General features: G+C 28.9%; 1 protein-coding gene across 2 annotated transcripts in view; it reads left to right on the top strand.

The window, feature by feature from the left end:
* LOC129963242 (teneurin-m-like) overlaps nucleotides 1–18546 on the top strand; it is a 638728-nt gene extending 620182 nt beyond the window's left edge. For both annotated transcript variants that reach the window (XM_056077466.1, XM_056077465.1), the window contains exons 30-32: nucleotides 2369–2679; nucleotides 4413–5316; nucleotides 16578–18546. In XM_056077466.1, the coding sequence (XP_055933441.1) occupies nucleotides 2369–2679; nucleotides 4413–5316; nucleotides 16578–17473 (2111 nt within the window). In that variant the 3' untranslated portion in view covers nucleotides 17474–18546. The remainder of the gene's footprint in view (nucleotides 1–2368; nucleotides 2680–4412; nucleotides 5317–16577) is intronic.
* The last annotated feature ends 345 nt before the right edge of the window (nucleotides 18547–18891 follow it).

Here is an 18891-nt window from a genome sequence, read left to right as displayed (position 1 = left end):
AATTTATATTAACTACTTTCTATCTGAAATTATATAACGAAAACATCATTTGCTGATGCAAAATAAATAAAAAAAAAAAAGAGGAATTTCAAAATTGTAAAAGGAATCGAATTTTTTTAAAAAAAAAAAAGAAAAAAATCTAAAGTTGTATTTATAATTAAAAGTCATACTAATATAAAAGTATTAAAGGATGTGAAAAAAATTTAAGGTTTAAAAAAATGTATTAAATTTTTCCAAAACTTGCCTTATTGACAGAAATTTCAATTTAGTATAAAAGAAAGAAATTTGAAAATTATGGGATATTTTTAATTTATTTATATTGTCAAGCAAATAATTGCGATACAACACATAATATAATTTACACTGTTGCAATAACTAATCAGCAGTTATATAAACTTGAATAAATGTCATTGGTTAGATTTGTTTCATTTCATAATTCGAGAAGTAAAACACTTTAAATTTTCTTAAATATTTAAAGTATTTTGAAAAAAAAAAATTTCTATGAAACGTTTCTATTTTCGATATTTTGAACAAATATTAGAAATTAAAAATAAAATTTTTTTCTGAAATTTCACAGTTATTGTTTTAAAATGTTTTTTTTTTTTTTTATTAGAAATGTAAAACTTTCTTACATTGATATATCTTTTCTATACTTTATTTGTATTAGCATATCAAAGTCAAAAAATTAGATGAAGTTAAACAATTCAAGTGTGTTGAGAAAAGATTATTTAATGCTTTCAGTTTAATTTTCCAATATTTTAATTCAAGGCGTCATAAAAACTCCTCTGAACTAGCTGTTATCATGCATAGCCAATAGACTAGTAAGAAGGCGTGGTTTTAGAAAAAGACGGGAAAGAATAATTAATGGGCGGAACATGACAAACCTGTTCTGCATCTTTGAATGGTCTGTGTACTTATATGTTTAGACCTTCTTCTCTTTAGTGAAGGCAAATGCCACGTGATAGGTCAAAAGATATTTGCTAAGAAAGAAAATGTTTCAGTATAGTGAATAATATAGAAGGTTTCTTAATAGACCAGCTGCATTGTCTATTAAGAACAGTTATTACTTGAAGACACACTATAAAAAAATTTCTCACCTTCAAAAAAAAAAAAAAAAAACATGTATCTGATTTGCAAACCTTAAAAATAAAATAATAAAATATTTTACATCTGAAACATTTGTCCATCATTAGTTTTCTGACAAAGGGATGATATTAGCATGACCCATTAATCCTCAAGGAATTTGAATATTACCCGAAATTCTTCTCTCTATTCCTGCCACCGTTAATTGCCTCTTCTTTACGTAGGGAGCGTGGAACTTGTTTCCTTTCCTATTTTTGTAAATGTCTGGAAAGTGAATGGAATTGTAATCGTAAGATTTAGCCACAATGAACTCTCCAATCTGAAACTTAGAATATTTTGATGCATATCATATTTGAAAAATTTAGAAAGAGTTGATCAACCACATTACCTTAATAGCCATCCTCCAGGGTTTTTCTAGTAATTGGCACATGCATTTGTAATTATTTTCAACAAAGAAATCAAATTAGAAAACCTGTTAGTGGATACAGCGCCAAATATCACTTGAAATACTAAAATATTCCCCCCCCTCCCCCGTCATATGTAAACTATCTGCAAAGTAAGCAATAAAACTTTTCCTTGAATGCATTCAACATATGCATTCAAGAATACGAAATAGAAACATGGGTTAAATTTTGAAAAGCATGAGGAAATAGCAAACTGAAAGAGACATTCGGATATTTGGAGGGGAAAAAAACAACAATAATATAAATTTTGTTCAAAAAGAAAAAAAAAAAATGAACAGTGAACAACGAATAGTTAACAATGTGTAAATCACTTGTAAATAGCACTTTTCTTTAATGTTTTGCCAAGATTACTTTAAAATATCAAGTGCAATTTCTAAAGACGCAAACTTTTATAGTCAAATACGTAAGGATGTTTCTTCCCTGTGTCTTCTCGTATACTTCTTCGTGCATTTTGTATTAACTTCGAAAGATAGGTTTAGTCAAAAATTTAATGCAAATTTTATAGTTTTTGCTTTTGAGGCCGAATATCAAATATTATTTCTTCAGTTTGCCCGCTCTTGAGTGAGCTTATTCACATTCAGGTGATAATTCTAGAACAGGATTTTGTATAATCAGAAAAAGATCAGAACTCAAGATCATCAGAAAATGTGGAGATTCATTAAAAATTCCAGAACAAACAGAAAGAAAAAAATCACAAAACTGACCATTGAGTATTAAATCAGATAAAAATAATTTCTCATTTTATGTCTTCACTTTTCATTCACCCCTCACATTTTTAATATCATCCTGCACATTAATGGATTCTGTTTTCTCCCTCAAAGGTTCCTCTCTGATCCGATGGAAAATGAAATTCAATAGCCCTTTCCTGCTAACGAATGCGGTGTTCACCTACTCATATGACAGCATGCACAGGCTCGTTACCATTGTTCCGAAGATCGGGAACGCCCAGCTCCTTCCCCTGGAATTTTCCACTAATTTGACGACTGGCCGAAAAGAGCAGATTGGGCCCTTTCGATGCTACGAGAGATTTCATAATGAATCTATAATATCTGATGGCGTGGCTTCGGTTACAAGGCAGATTGATTCACTATATAGACTCAAGTTTCTGTCTATTGTCATCAGCGATAAGGAGGTATGGAACAAAATATGAAAGAGAAACATATAAAATCGTTGTTGTTAATAATTATTTTTTTTGATCAATGACAAATACTTAATCATGAAAGCATATTTTATTTATGTTCATTATCATTTCTATTTTTTATTTATATTCATCATCATTTCTTTTTTTATTTATGTTCATTATTATTTCTATTTTTTATTTATGTTCATTATCATATCTATTCTTGGATGTAAAATGTTTTGGCATTGTTTAGAAATTATTTTATCTCAAAATTACGATTTATAATAATAGATATAAACTGTGCTTGTAGTCTTTCATAGACTTTATTAATTGTGCATGGACAAGTAAAAATTAATGCTTTTTGCGATGAAAAAGAATTTTTTAAAAATTAATTTAAATCCAAGGAAACGAATAATAATAAAAATAAGCAATTTGATGTTCTGAGAGGATTTTTTTTCCCGGCTCTGAGAATTTAAAATAATGCCAGAATAATTTACAACCAGAATAGTTGTTCAAACTCGACAACAGACAAAATTCTATCTTGCTGTCAAATATTTTACATTTCACGAATAATTCTGAAAATGTAGACGAAAATGCTAACTTCTTGGCGACATTCAGGGATTTGCGAAAGTGGTTTAAATATCTTACATTTATGATAGCGTAATTTCTTACCTTTACAATTCTGTTTGCTACTAATGAAAAGCCTGAGGTAGGATTTCTTAAACTATGAATGCAAAACTTATGAGGGAAACAGCACTATAGAATGGCGATTTTACAATATTTGAGATTCCGAAATTTTTCATAAACCGCGATTTTGATTCGTATTTCAAAATTTATTAAGAAATCCATCTTGGTTAAATTGTTCATGAAATCTATTACAAACGTTAATTTTATTCTTTTCGTTTTATCATTAATCAAAACACCATGTATTTGTTTTATTTTTCATGAATATATATAGCTGGGCCACAGATGTAGTTTCCATGAAATATGAGAATTTTTTGAAAGAATTTTAAATAGTTAAATACTTTTAAAAAATACATTTTCAAAAAGGAATTGATGTCAGCTTAAATTTCTGTTCAATCAAATATTATTTCGAAATTTAGCAATGTATCGGACAGACAGAAGCAACTCTGTAATAGCAGTATAAAAATTAATTTTGCCAAATAATCACAAAAAATAGATGAACAACCTTATATTATTTATATAATTAATAAACTAGAACTTTAAAACAACTGTTCTTTTCGATAAATAATTCGAACGAAGTTATTTTTCTAAAAATAAATTATTGGATATAATTTGTTAAAATAAATATATCTTCAAAATTCTCCAAGCAACTCAAGCATTTTATCTGAATTGTAAGCTGTAGCGAGAGCTAGTTTGGGAAATATAATGATCGAAAAATAATTTAGCATTTTGTGAATTTTGCTTTCCAATTTTTTTGAAGTGAGCGAATATACTTATTTATTTTGTTTAGAAGTAAATGTTTCCTTTCTGTGGCATAGTAAACTATTTTAAAGTAAAAGATGTAAGATAGGCACAAGAAAATAATTCTCATAATTTTTTTTTGTAAAAAAAGGTTACATTTGTATGATATAAGAAATATAATCGCCAAGGTTTAATAGCAGAAGTCAGAATAAACAACATTAATGTAACTACTCTTTTAAAGAGTCGCTGATTATTGATTTTAAATTGTATTATAAGAAAAATTTATTACTGAATATGTCATTTTTTAATTTTTCTTATAGGTATACAGGATCGATATGCAATATGATAATCGTAATGCTGTGACCCAATCAAAAATCTATATGAAGCACCTTGGCGTATCCAAAGTGCGAGTACAGAATTACTCTTACGATGAAGATGGCCAACTTGTTGAGATGGTGGGGAGAGACCACTGGAAATTTCACTACGATGTCAATGGCAACATGGTCACAATGCAGTACATGGGCAACAAAATAGATATACAGCACGTCACAGGTGACAGGATAGTAAGCTTCGGAGAAACTCCTTATGTTCTAGACGGACGCGGTTTCGTCATTCAGAGGGGAGAGGAACGACTGGTGTACAATACGAAACGTCAGTTAACAAGAGCCTTCCGTGTAGGGAGATATGACATTGATTACTATTATGATGGACGAGGCAGACTTTCCGTCAGGAAGGACAACGTAGGTAATGTGACACAGTTTTTCTACGCAGACCCCGAGAAGCCCTTTTCTGTTTCTCATATATATAATAACGCCGACGGACGTACCATCACTTTGATGTACGACGACAGGAATTACCCTATGTTCATCCTTCTGAATAAAGAGAGCTTCTACATAGCCACCGATCACACAGGTAGTCCATTATTAGTTTATGACGTTTACGGAGATGTCGTGAAAGAAATCCATAGAGGACCGTACGGACATGTGCTGTTTGACTCCAATCCGAATTTTTATCTGCCAGTGGATTTTCAAGGTGGATTATTGGATCCAATGACTGGACTTATACATTTCGGCGACAGAGTGTATGATTCTTTGGTTGGACAATGGATGACACCAGGTTGGGATGATATATTGAAATCGCTACCGAATCCTAGAAGGTTCCATTTGTATAGGTTTAATGAAAATGATCCAGTAAATATAAACCATGGATTAAAGAACAAATTAGGTGAGTATTCATTTTTTTCAAAAAAAATTATTTCTATAATTTCCAAGATATTTTAAAGGAAAAACAAATATTTAGATGCATTTTCTTAGAATCTGAATCAAATGCTCGAAAATTGTTGTGTCATAATTACATTTATATATATAGGGAAAGATGGAATCTGAAAATAATTTTCTCAATCTACCGATTCCGGTGGAGAAGTATCTATTCCTTTTTTAGGTCATTTGCAAATAATATCCGCATCCCGTTCAGCAGCCTGCGAACTTGTGCCTGAATATAATGAACTTTCAGTTGCGTAATGGCACAGAAATTGCCTAAAATCGATTCCTTTTTTCAGGAAGAGTTTATTTCATTTTTAAGAATTAAACATAATATCAAATTTTGTTTACGGTTTTCAGTATCTTTCCTCGGAAACTGATTTATTATTATAAGTTATAAAAATACATATGCATAATAATCTAGAGGGAAATAGCTCATATTGATCTTTCATTAAAAACTTGTTTTTATCTAACTAAGATGAAAAAGTAAAATATTTATAGAAGATATTATTTAAGAGAAATATTGATAATAATTCAAGTGGTGGTTTTAATTAATGTTTGTCTAATTTCAAGTTACCAGATAATAAAGAAATTTTATTTTAATTTCTGATGTAAAACTTGCTTTTAGAAAGTAATTGATCAGTTTTAAATTTCTACATTGGAAATTATTGATTTATTTGATTTGATTATATTCATAAATGATTTATCTCAATTATTATTTAATTGACTATTTTTCACAAATATCGAAATCACCACTTGACATCATAACTTAATTGAAATGCTTTCCTGTGTCTATTTTATTCAAATTCATCCCTATTAAATCTAATTGAATTTTAAGCATTTTTCCTATAAAACTCCCCATCTAAGTGCTATGCGCATATTCAAAGTGAATACAAATTGATTGCACATCTTAATCATTATTTAGGATGCAATCAGTTACGGTTTTCAGAAATTATTTACTACTTCATTATTCTTATTTTACCCTAAAATGTGTATTGAAAATTTTCGAAAGTACAACTTAGATAGCTAAACAATTGTTAGTACATTTCCATTACTGAATTTAATAGAATTTGTACTATTTTCAAGCGAATAGAAAATACTAGATTTAATTTAGAGAAGATTTTTCAAATGAATATGTACTTTTTTTAAATTTCCACTTCAGTATTCGAAAGATAAACTTTCGATGTAATGGAATGATATTTCTATGCACTATATGCTGCCGATATTACAATTACAGAATTTTCATTTTATTCGAAAAACTATTTAAATTCAGCTTGGTAATTCTAACATACTTGCTCAAATATCTCAGACATATATAATTTGTTATTAAGCTAAATAATGCTTAAACATAATTCCGATTTATTATTCTACAAAATATCGAATATGTTGTACATGCAATCAAACACCTCGGATTACAGATAAATATAATTCTTTTGCCAAACTTAAACCATTTTTTTTTCTATAACATAAGGAAGTTTCTCTGTCCTAAAATGTAGAAAATTTTCTTTGTCATTTTTAGTGAAAACCCACAAAAAAGATTTTTTTTTTTTTTTGCGAAATCCTGACAACTAGGAGATGTTTTCAGTTGAGAACATGTATGTTAAAGGAATTACATAAATTAATTTCTTGGCTATATTATTATATTTCACGAATATTAATAATTCATTCATAATCTTTAAAATGATATCTATAATTTTTTGAGCTTGAGGAACGAAATTTATTATGCTATCTTTAGCTCTTAATAAACTAGATCTGTATTCAATCAATGGACAGTGATTTGATTCCGAAATGCTTACTCGATTTTTAATTTTACATAACGGCATTATACATAAAAAGTACTAAAATTTAAAAGTACGATTTTTTTTTATTTATTATTTTTTTTTTTTTGCAAGCAAAATTTGAGAAAATAAGATATTTAGAATTCCTATCGAACTTTTTGAAATCATGGCAGTAAGCAATGGATGCATACTATATATTTCTTTTTAAAATATGCTCAAACCCTTTTAGAGAATATAAACTCGGAACCAGCTAAAAAATTTTCTCATCTGAGTTCAAATAAATGTCAGCTAAAAGCCATAAAAATTCTGTGGTGATCTGGGAGCAAATGTAGTTATATTAAAAAGCTTTAGATAGTTGTTTATTTTGTTGTTCTGTTTATTTTCTTATGATTGATAATTAAACTTACAAATATTGAGAGAAAATTTGAAAATATAGTATCCACGTATTTGAAAAGGAAAATATCTTATTCTTTATTGAATTAAAAAATATATCAGTTTTCATTTTCAAAAATGTCGCTTACTTCTCGAAATTTTTTTAAAAGACAGTTCAATATCAGTCTTTCGACGAAATATTAAAATTAAGTAACAGCTAGGAAAGTGCTTCCATGAAAACAACTCTGTGAAAAATAATATCAAATCAAATGCTATTCGTAAATTAGGACTATTATCGGATGATTAATGAGGCCTTGCTATATTTGAGAAGGATTAAAAATGCGTGACAAAAGTAAAACATGATCAAAAGGAAACCAAATAATTTTTTTTTTTTTATTCAAAAAAAATAATGATATAGATATTTTTTTTCGTTAAAATTGGCACGTATTTTCCCTTATAAACTAATAATCCACATTCAGATACTAAAATTTCACAAGGAAAACAATGTGTTGCATCAAAATTAATAAGTACATTTTAAAGCAACGATTTGCTGTCCAGAGTTATTCATGCATGGTTTGCATCAATTTGCCGTTACACTTTCCGATAAATCTAGTTTCAGTTTAATCGAACGGGAAAAAAATTTATATGACATTTCTGATAACCTACTGCTGAAGAAGACTTCATTGCGATTGATATTACTTCCAAACAACACAAAATTTCTTTCGAAGCCAGGAAAATACACTTCCGTAACTAAAGTGAAATAAAATAAAATAAATAGTAAATGAATAAAAATAATTATAAGCTCTGCAACATTTACTTTTATTATAACCTATGTTTTTATTTCTCTGTTTGCTTGAAAACTGCGTTGATTCTTTTAGAAGTACTAACTATACACTTTTAAGTATAAATGATACAGCTGCTGTTATTTTGTAAAAATAGTAATGCACTGCCCGTTTTAGAATCTCGAGACTGCATTTTTCGAAGATTGCACTTTGCTAAGGGGTGGTATGCAGAAGCATGAGCAATTATTACATTTTCGCGAATATTCATAATTCACCCTATAGCTAAATTTAAATGCCTCCTCCTTTTATCTTCCCTCTCACCCCCTTTTTTTTTTAAATAAATAAAAGCTATTTAACGCATGTGTGAAAGCGTGGAAGGTTTCGAATCCGAAAATGAACTGTAGATTTATTTCTTTTATTACCTTTAGATGCCGAAAATCGAAATTTCTTTTTAACTTTACGTGCACTATATAATATTAATCGTAATATATATTAACCTATATAATATTAATCGTTAATCGTAATTCAGAAATCTTATTTAACTTGTTAATGTTCCTGCAGTTGTTCCGATTAAATTAAGAGTAATTAAGTGTATTTATTATTTAATTATTTTTTATGTATTTAATTTTCACAGTTTAAATGTGTCATTATAACAAAACCTTTTTAATCAATACTTATTTTTTGTTAAATATACTATCCATTTTAGCGAGTAAATACAATTTCTCTCAGTAGCGAAAAGAAAGCTATGAAAGTCTTCAAACTATTATTTTCCAAAGCAATCTAAGAGACCGCCCCCCCAAAAAAAAATATAAGAAAAGTATGACATTCACCACAACTATTTCCATCATATGTTGAAGAATATTTTATATCCATATTTTGGAAACAGTTTGAGTTGCTTTAAATACTTTCTATGAACTTTAATTATAAAAATATTTTAAAGTTCTATTTGATTGTACGATTACAACTGAAGTATCCATCGGTGAGAATCTAAATTGAAATTGCAAGTAATTTGGAGAGTATTGTTGGGCGATAGAGTATATCCGAGTCATTCGTGGTAAGCCCGGAATGCCCAATTCAATGAACATGAATTTCGATTAAACTAAAGCCGTTGCATCTACAGAAGTCATTTGCGCTCTTGTGCAGCAATTAGAATTACTCTGTGTAATACAACAAATATAGAGGCCATTGAATTAGCTTTGTCCTGATTAGTTTGTAGAACTATTATTTTAAGTAGACGGACAATTTCCGTTTAAAATTCATGATGTTTACGGATATAAAAATTCATAAGGGAAATAATAAATTTAAAAAAAAAATCATCTGAACATTTCATAATAATAATGTGAAATCAACTTTCATTTTTAATTTTATTTTATCAACCAATTAATATGTTTTAAAAATATTCTCGGAAATTTTCAAAAAGTATTGATTCTAGAAGACATACAAACATATTATTCATTTCCATTTCTCTCATTAAGATATCAAAACAAATGAATACAAAAACAGAATACCAATAAAAATAAATAAAATTAAGTGATTTTATCTTTCATTGTTTGCTTATATTTTCTTTTTAAATTTCTGATTCAAGTTAAGGTTTCTTAAAAATCTTTGTTTTTTCTTTATAATATATTTTATGCATAAGTTTCCAACCAAAAGTAATCGTCTAAGTTCCTTTCTTTTATTGAATTTTTAATCACACACACAAAAAAAATAGAATAAAAGTTCCATAATTTTTTTTCTTTAATGATACATTTGATTGTATAATACATTGTGGTTCTTAAAGATTTACATTGTAAAAGATTTTCAAAGATTTTTTTAAAAAATAATTTTGTTTGTTGGAATATTTCTTCTGATTTTAATCTTATCCTTTTGTTGAATTTTTAATCACAAAATAGAGAATGAAAGTTCTATAATTTTTTTTCTTTAATAATACATTTAATTGTGTAGAACTTTGTATTACATTTGATGATACAAATGATTGTGTAATTGATTTCCTAAAAGATTTATATTTAAAAGATTTTCAGATTTTTTTAATGCTTGTGTAAGTTTAATGATAAGTTTCTCCTTATTCCAATCTTATCCATTTTAAGGCTGTCATAATATGACTTCTGGAAAATTCTGCAGAAGTCTTCAAGAACTATGATCTCTAGAATTTAGAACCCCCACTCGCTAAAGAAGTTAATAGATTTACATAAAATACATACTCCCAAACTAATGCAGCAATAAATACACAACACAGAAATCCTTCAAAGAGTTTTGTTAACACAGGGAATAAAAAAAAAGGTTTAAAATGATGATGCTTTTAAACTGTAGACAATAAATTCGAAATCAAAATTAAAGAAAAATGATCTAGAAAAATACACAGGAACGTAGAAAATGTACAAACGTAGCAATGCAGTGCTATATATTTATAAAATAAATGAGTATTTTAGAATATTCGCTTGTATTTTGTATATCATTTTTTCAGAAAAACAAAATATATGGTCAAGCTTTAGTTTACGGCATGTAAGAGAAAAAATGTAAATTTAATTCTTCAATATTTGAATGACAGATAAAACTTCTGCCATACTTAGAAAATATATATAAAAGAATACCTACTTTATCGTTATAAAATCTAAATAATTTCTGTGACTATTTATAGAGATTTGTTAAACCCATTTTTAGTTCTCGTATCTTATTGAACAGTTTCCCAAAGACTTGCCCAATCAATCGAAATTCCCACTGTACTACATTGTCACCGTAGTCTTAGTTTAAATTACACTCTTCATTTAGCACTTTTAATTTGTTTGCCAAGATTATTCGTCTTCTTCGATCGGGAACGAACTGTACACCCATTCTTTCATGTTACCCTTATTTGCCTCGACAAATCCTGGCTCCCAAAACAAAGGGATTAAGACCGTGTCTGGGAACACGATAGAACTTTTGTAATTAGACATTGTTAACACTTCATCGGACCTTTTTGTTTGATGTATGTGGGAGTTACTATTCTTTGGTTTCTGAGCTCTTCAAGTCAAAATTAAGGTTACTGGAGCGGTATGCAAATTTAATCTAGCACTTACTTTATCCAAGTTGTCCCTTGGAGAAATTCTTGATTTTTATTCATTAGTTTGATCTTGGATTTTGTAATTTTCATCTAATATATATAGTGAAAAATCAAAGTAATGAGAGCTGATAAACTATGTTAAAAATTAATATGTTGCTTTATTATTCGCATTTAATAAGAAAAATTGTATAAAAAATTTATTTCATTAAAAGCCTTGAATTTTAAAAAATTATAGAATGTAGAAAAAGTATTGTTTTATGTTAATAATAAGTAATTCGAAGAATTAAATTTTCGTGATCTAGTAAGAGCAAATATTATTGTTAAAAATTAGGAGATATCAATTATTTTATAATATTGATATCTTTAGAATTAAATTCATGCTTTTTGTTAAAAATCGTATCGAAATTTAGTCACTGTTATGCAAAAAAGGCACTAAGTATTTTTAAAAATCAAATTTCTAATAATGTACAAGTCTTTCTAGATATTTAAGTACATTACATTTTTTTTAAATTGAAAAATAAATAAATATGGAACTGTTTATAGTTAAATTTATAAATAACAATTTAAAATTTTATAGATTTTTAACAAGCTATTTATGCTGGTAAAAAGGTTTTATACCCTTAGATAATATGATTTGAATATATAATTTTAACTGGGAGCTCTGACAGACAGATATAGATTTATAATTTAAAATTCCATGTCCTTTACATTTGCCTTTTAAAATTCGGTGTCTGGAAGACATTTCTAAGTACACATTAATTTTCCGTATTGACGTTGATATGATGAATGAAAATTCTTTAAGATGTCCTCTCATGTCTTCTGTAGATGAGGAAGGTGCCCAACATTCACGAAAGACCTACCTTTCTCACTTGTAAGATGGATAGTAAGCTTTATTTTTGATCAAAATAATGAAGTTTCCTCAGAAATACTATAATGCTAAGAGAGTGTTTGGTTTTTAGGTCTTCATAATGGGTGTTGTTTTACACAAAGCATAACTGCCGGGTTATTATAATGGCGATTCAATCCATTTGATCCGAATGCCAAATTTTGTGCTGGGAGTAATAAAACTAAATTTTAATGTATCACTTTCATAACTTATAAACGAAGATTTTCTCCAATTTGGGCTCATTCATAGATTTAGCACACTTTCAAAGCATAATATACATTGTAACTGAAAATCCGTGCTGTGGATGAGTGGTTAAAAAGTTCAACAGGCTCAGTTTACAACGGCCACATATACAGCAACATATGTGGCTCAGTATTCTCAATAAGCATATACAGCAGGCTCAACGACGTTTTGCTTCTGTACAATAACACGAACATAAAGAGGCAAAACGGAAGGGCACATAAGAAGAGCGCTTGCAATAAAATGCAACACACATGCAGCAAATCGCCAGTCAGCAACCTCAACGGCATTCGGCGATCTGAGAGAATTCACTGGAGACCAACATTCCAAAAAGGGTCACTACTCCTTCGGCCGATTTATTATTGACTGACTCTCTTCTGCACCTCTGCATTTTTCATAATTCCCATGACAGAGCAGAGAAAATTGTAGAGCAAATTGTGAAGCTCGAGTTTTAATGGAGATACTGCCAAAATTCTCGAATCTTCGGATTAATTTATTGTTGTCACAAATGGTCGCCAAATTATTAAACATTCCACATTTAAAAATATCTTTCTTAATTTGAAACTAATTACGCAGGCAGTAATATCATAAATTCGTAACAATATTAATATCTTGATTGCATGTGATACCTAAGATATATTTATAATTGTATACAAATTAGAAAACCTTTTCGATCATATATAAATATATATTATTTGGAACAGCTAAAAACATTGGCATTTACTTGAACTGGAAGACTTAAGTTATGCTTTTTCAATATATTTGTCCAATAGGTTGTAATACAATTAGTTAAAATTATCTTCTTAACAACTCTTTAATAGTGTATATATTGCTATCAATATTTATTAAAGAAACAGATCCTATAAAATATGTTTAAATCGCTAAATTTATATAAAGCACAGATTTTAAATTATGTTGCTGTATATATGACCAATTATGGAAAACTTCCAAAATAATAATAAAAAAATTGAGAATGGAAAAATCAAAGCTGGTTTTTTAAAAATCTTTTTCTGGTTTCATCAGCCATTTTATTCGAAATATTCTCAAAGACACAACAACTTAACTTTCGAAAAAAATATGTCAAATAAATATATAATTAAATTTTTCTTTAAAAAAATTCATTTTTTCTTTAAAAAAATTCATAAATGACATTTGAGATAATTTTTTTCCCTGTGCTATCTGCTGTTGCAATAAATAACTGTCTTTTATGTCAATATTTTCCTCACTGGTGAAGCATAAGCTTAAAATTAAAGATGGATATTAATTGCTAAATCTGGACTTGAAATAATTCGAACTGAAAGGCAAAATAAAAATCTTAATTGGTAAATTGGATTTCTGCTGCTCCAGGCAAAAAAGTAGTGAATGATAATTTATTGATTGTGAACTCCCGATGCATTAGTCGACATGTTTCAAGCTCTAATTCAAAATATTTGACAAGAGAGCCCTAACGAAATTTGCTTCGATAAATTGTATTTGTTCACACAAACTTTCTGAACGTGCATCAGTCTTGATTTAAAAGAAGAATTCTATATAAAGCAAAGAAGGAAAGAAAAAAATCCAATATTAAACCAACCTAGTTTGTCGCTGAGAACAAAGAAATTGAGAACGGAAGAAAAAAAATGGTTGAATACCTGATGTTTCTTTGTTTTTTATTCAAACGAGAAAGCGTTGTCTTTCCTTTAAATTCATTCCTTAACATCATCAATTGAAAAAGAGTTGACTTATTTCTTTTATGCCGGTTCTACTTCTGTATCGGTTTCCAATAATCTGCACCGTCTACAAAAGCGTTACGTTATCCGTTATAGCCCCAGCTAGGTAGAGCATGTGTTTCTTATTCTACGACTCAAATAAAATCCTCCAGTCATTTTCGGAATTCTTCGCTTTATTTTCCGACCTGGAATTGTGTGTTACCCAAAATGAGGCTCCGTAAAATTCGGATTGCAGAGTTTTCAGTACGAATGAGCCGTCTAAATTCCACGGTCAAATGTTTTTGTTTAAATTTACAATAAAGGATGGAAATAATATTATGGATAGCCTGAATCGAAAACATGTAAAAGTGAATTTAAAACTCAGATGTAGCAACTTCATTACGTATATAGATGCAATAGTAAGAAAAAAATATATGAATTTCTAACATAGAGCTACTTAAGTCAACATTAAATGTGATTATTATATATTATATTGTTCCAATAATTGTAAGACAACCTAAATTCCTAGGATTATGTATATATACTAAGGTGGTTATGTTATGTTAGCTAATCATATTTCGCTGAAACATAGAAAAATGGTATACATATTTAAATTAAAGAAGGCACCCAATATATTTCCTTAATTTTGATGCTTTTTAGGGTATGTGAAGGTGTTCTTAGTCATCGGATCCCATACATATTACCTTTAATTGAAAAAAAATACTTTTTGAGAATCATATTTAAATTAATTCATAAACAGCTGCCGTTTTCAGATATTTCTTCATCTATATATCAGAAAACGACAGTTGTTTATGAAGCAATAATTGGCATCTATATATCTGGCGAACAGCAAGAAAATTAAGAAACTTATTTTATGAAAGATATGACTTAGCAGAAGGTCTTGATTATTATTCCCATGTTGGGGACGAATTATCTTTCAGATTGCTTGGACATTTATTGCTTTTGTTCTGGAAATGAATTAACCAATTTTGTGTTGGGCATTTTCGTAAACTTTTAAAAAGAGTGAATTAACAAACGCTTACCGTCAGAGGTACACTTTTAAGAGACTAAAAACATAATTACGATCTAATTGATTTTCGTTCTTAAAGTGACAACTATCTTTCTTTATTTCATTTCTGTATTTATGTTCTCGTAATCATTTAATGCATAATCTATTTGACTTGAACATTTTTGTTCTTAGAAGCAAAATATATTTTCTTAAGATCAGGAAGTTTTATACGATTATAATACTAGTAGAGATTATTGCTTGCCTACAATTAAAAATGATAAAGTCTTATATAATATATTCTGATAATATGGCCAAAGTCTTTTGTATAGACCAAATGCGTGTTTCTTATAATGTTGCAAAAGGCAACAATAGAGTGTTGTGGAGTCACTTTACGCAGTGATAAACACTTCTGAAATAAATGGCATGATTGTATTTAATGACAATAAAAAGAGAATAAAAATCCATTAAGCTTTTCTTTACAAGAAAGCTAAATCTCTGATGATAGATTGCCGAAAAAGATTTAAAACCAGTAAACTGGCGTGTTATTTTCCGTAACTTCTAATTTGGAAAATCATTACATGAAAGTGACTATCTTTTCATGAAAACCTACTTCATTCCAACTCTGTCAAAGCACCAAGATTAGAAAACTGGCAAAATTTTCTGTTCCGATTCTGGTGTTTACCTACATTCAGAATGAAGCAATATAAAATACAAAAATGGCAATCAGAATGTAATCACTTCAAAAAATAATAAATTTGTAAAATAGAATTTTTTATTTGATACCGTCATTTTTTGTTTTGTTTTAAAACGGTTTTTCTTATTTAAATTTTTGTTTTCGCGCTCATTTTATAAGTACTAAAGTCTTCTGGCTCTGATTTATTAATATTTTAATATGTTTAAAATTAGAGATTTTATAACATCAATACTGAAAGTATTTTCTTGATTTCTGATAAATTTATTGAAAAAATGTCTTTGAAAAATTGCTGTAATGTAAATGATAAACAAAAAATAATGTCGTAGGTATTAGATTATAAGATTTTATGATCATTATTAGCTATTAAACCAGAGATAAAAAAACAATCAAACAATCTGATAGATCGTCGTGTTTAATATAGGACAAAAATTAGCTGCACCAAACGGAGAGTTAATGCACAAACAGTTAACGAAAAAGATCTTTCATTTTCTGCTTAAACGATCCCATTTATTTCTGAATTTATCCATTAAATTTGTGCGTGGAAAATGCCCATTTTATTTTCACATTCTTTGAAACATTTGAAACTCTTAGATGATTTAAAACAAGCATATGTTCTTGGTTGATCCAACATTGATTGTAATTCAAATTTATTTGATGATAAAATTACAAATCACAGATTTTATTGTTATAAAATAATTATTTAATAAAGTTAATTTTATATTTTTCTTTCATTACAGATTTAAAGGAATGGATTCATTATCAAGGAATAAATCTCGACACCTTGGATCTAGCAGGAAAGGAAGTTTACAACCGAGGAAATCAACCATCTGTGGATTTTGAAACCCTTTTCATAGATCTACCAACAGTTCCTTTGATATCGGGACTCACCTGCTCGGTGCAGCAGAAGTTGTTGAGATTCGCCCAGCTTACCAGTGTCCGAAAATCTAAAGTTAAAAGAGAGCAACTCTATGATTCTGCCCTTCCTAAAATCAGCACCCACAATGTACCTTTTGGAAAAGGTATAACCGTGTCGAATATAAATGGTAGGGCTGTTGTCAGAGCTTCTGCGAGGGCTGAAATTATTCGAAAAGATGTTTTTTCTGCTGTCTTCAACAACTGTCACATTCTGGATCTCCATCTTACGTTCCATGGGCTCGATGTTTTTTATTTAGTGAAAGACAATACACGTCGAGTTGGAGATGATCTTAATCAACTTCAGAGGCTTGGAAATTCAGCAGTGAATACGACAGTGCATGAAAGCAAACAAGAAGAAATTGATGGTCTTCCACCGTCTAGTCAGCCTCATCAGGTGGATGTGAGAATTCATTCCCACCATGCTATACTCAATATTCGTTATGGTACATCGCCAGAAAAAGAGCGTCAACGATTATTGAGGCATGCCAAGCGTCAGGCGGTATCTAAAAGATGGTCCCAGGAGAGAGACATTATATCATCAAACCAGAGAGGTCCTCTCAAGTGGTCAGAGAAAGAGAAAGAACAGATACTTAGTACTGGGCAAGCGAGTGGGTATAGAGGTGAATATTATCACGATGTGTCTCTGTATCCTGAACTGGCGGACGATCCCTCGAATATCTACTTCCACAAAAATAATGATCGTCACAATAAGAGGTGATTCAAAGTAAGTGGTCATGATGATCAAATCTCTGCCTAAGTGCTGAAAAATTATATTGATAATGATGATGATGAGAGAAAGAATTGAACTTCGTCATTTTTGAATTTTAGTCTTGTCTGAATGATCAAGACAGTGAAAGGTGCCAAGTGTCTGATTGAATGATTTTTTCGTATCTCAGGACAAAAAATTGAGGACAGCTGATGTGTTTCGAAAGACTAAATAAGAGATTAACTTTCCTAATTTACGTGATTCAAACTCAAACTTATGTTCATTGACAGAACTTAACAGAAAATTAGTTGTCTTGTAAATCTGTCTAACGTTCTGTAGCCTTCTGTTCGAACGACTTGTAGCATATAAAGAGAAAGGTTTAAGCTATGAAATTTAAAGAACGGAGGACAGATATTTTGATAAGCATGCTTATAAAAGTGTAATCTAAATATTAATATAAATATCTATCAACTTTGACTGAAGCATGTGTATAAGGAATTTATATATGACTTATTTTGATCAAATATAAGAGATTTTATTTGTAAAACATATGCGAGTTTGGGTCGTGAAATCTAAGTTCACCATGGGATATTTTAAAATTCTTTTTCAAGTGCAATTCATTTGAAAAATGAATTGTAAATAGTACAGTGGATGTATGGATATGGAACTTTTATGAAGTTCTTTGCTTCAGAACTTGCTAAGCGATTTTATATTAGAAAAATTGTGAAGAGAATGATTGTCTTTTTTAAGTGAGCTACGTTGCAATAGTAGATGCATTATGTTTATGTTGGTTGCATTTTCTCACCGGCATTCCTACATAATGATGGTCAGTTTAACATTTTGAATTATTCTGTTTTTAAGAAGGTGATGAAGTCAGTCTTGCATGTGAATAAAAGGAAAAAAATGAAGTTTTCTTATTTATTAAACATATCTAGTCTACATTATATCTGTACGTTATAAAATACGTTTTTGTAAAGTATAAGTGATACAAATATTTGATAATAACTTTTTCATTTGCAACGTAATTTATTAGTGTGTTTTATAATATTAAATAAATATTCTTGAGATGTAATCAATTTTAAACTTCCTAGACTTATACCTTATTATTATCTCATTTTTTCAATCATATCATGTATCATATCACTTCTTTATAAATGTTTCTTAATTTATTTTGGAACTGCAGTCATTTTAAAAGTGCAGAGTATATGGTCGATTTTTTTAAACCAAAATCGTACTGAAAGTCTTAATTTGAATAAAACTATTGTGTTTATTTGTTAAATATTATGTGACAGTATATTTTTAATTATGTATGAAGAATTTATGAAAAACCGATTCTTCTGCAAAAGATGACACAGAATTAGATATTGTAATCTAAAACGGAACTGAAATTTTAAAATTATGTTCATAAAAATTATTTGCTTAAAATTGAA

This window comes from Argiope bruennichi, chromosome 3, assembly GCF_947563725.1.
Source record: "Argiope bruennichi chromosome 3, qqArgBrue1.1, whole genome shotgun sequence".
NCBI lineage: Eukaryota > Metazoa > Arthropoda > Arachnida > Araneae > Araneidae > Argiope > Argiope bruennichi.
Note: the sequence above shows the minus strand (reverse complement) of the source record. Positions and strands in the feature narration are given on the sequence as shown.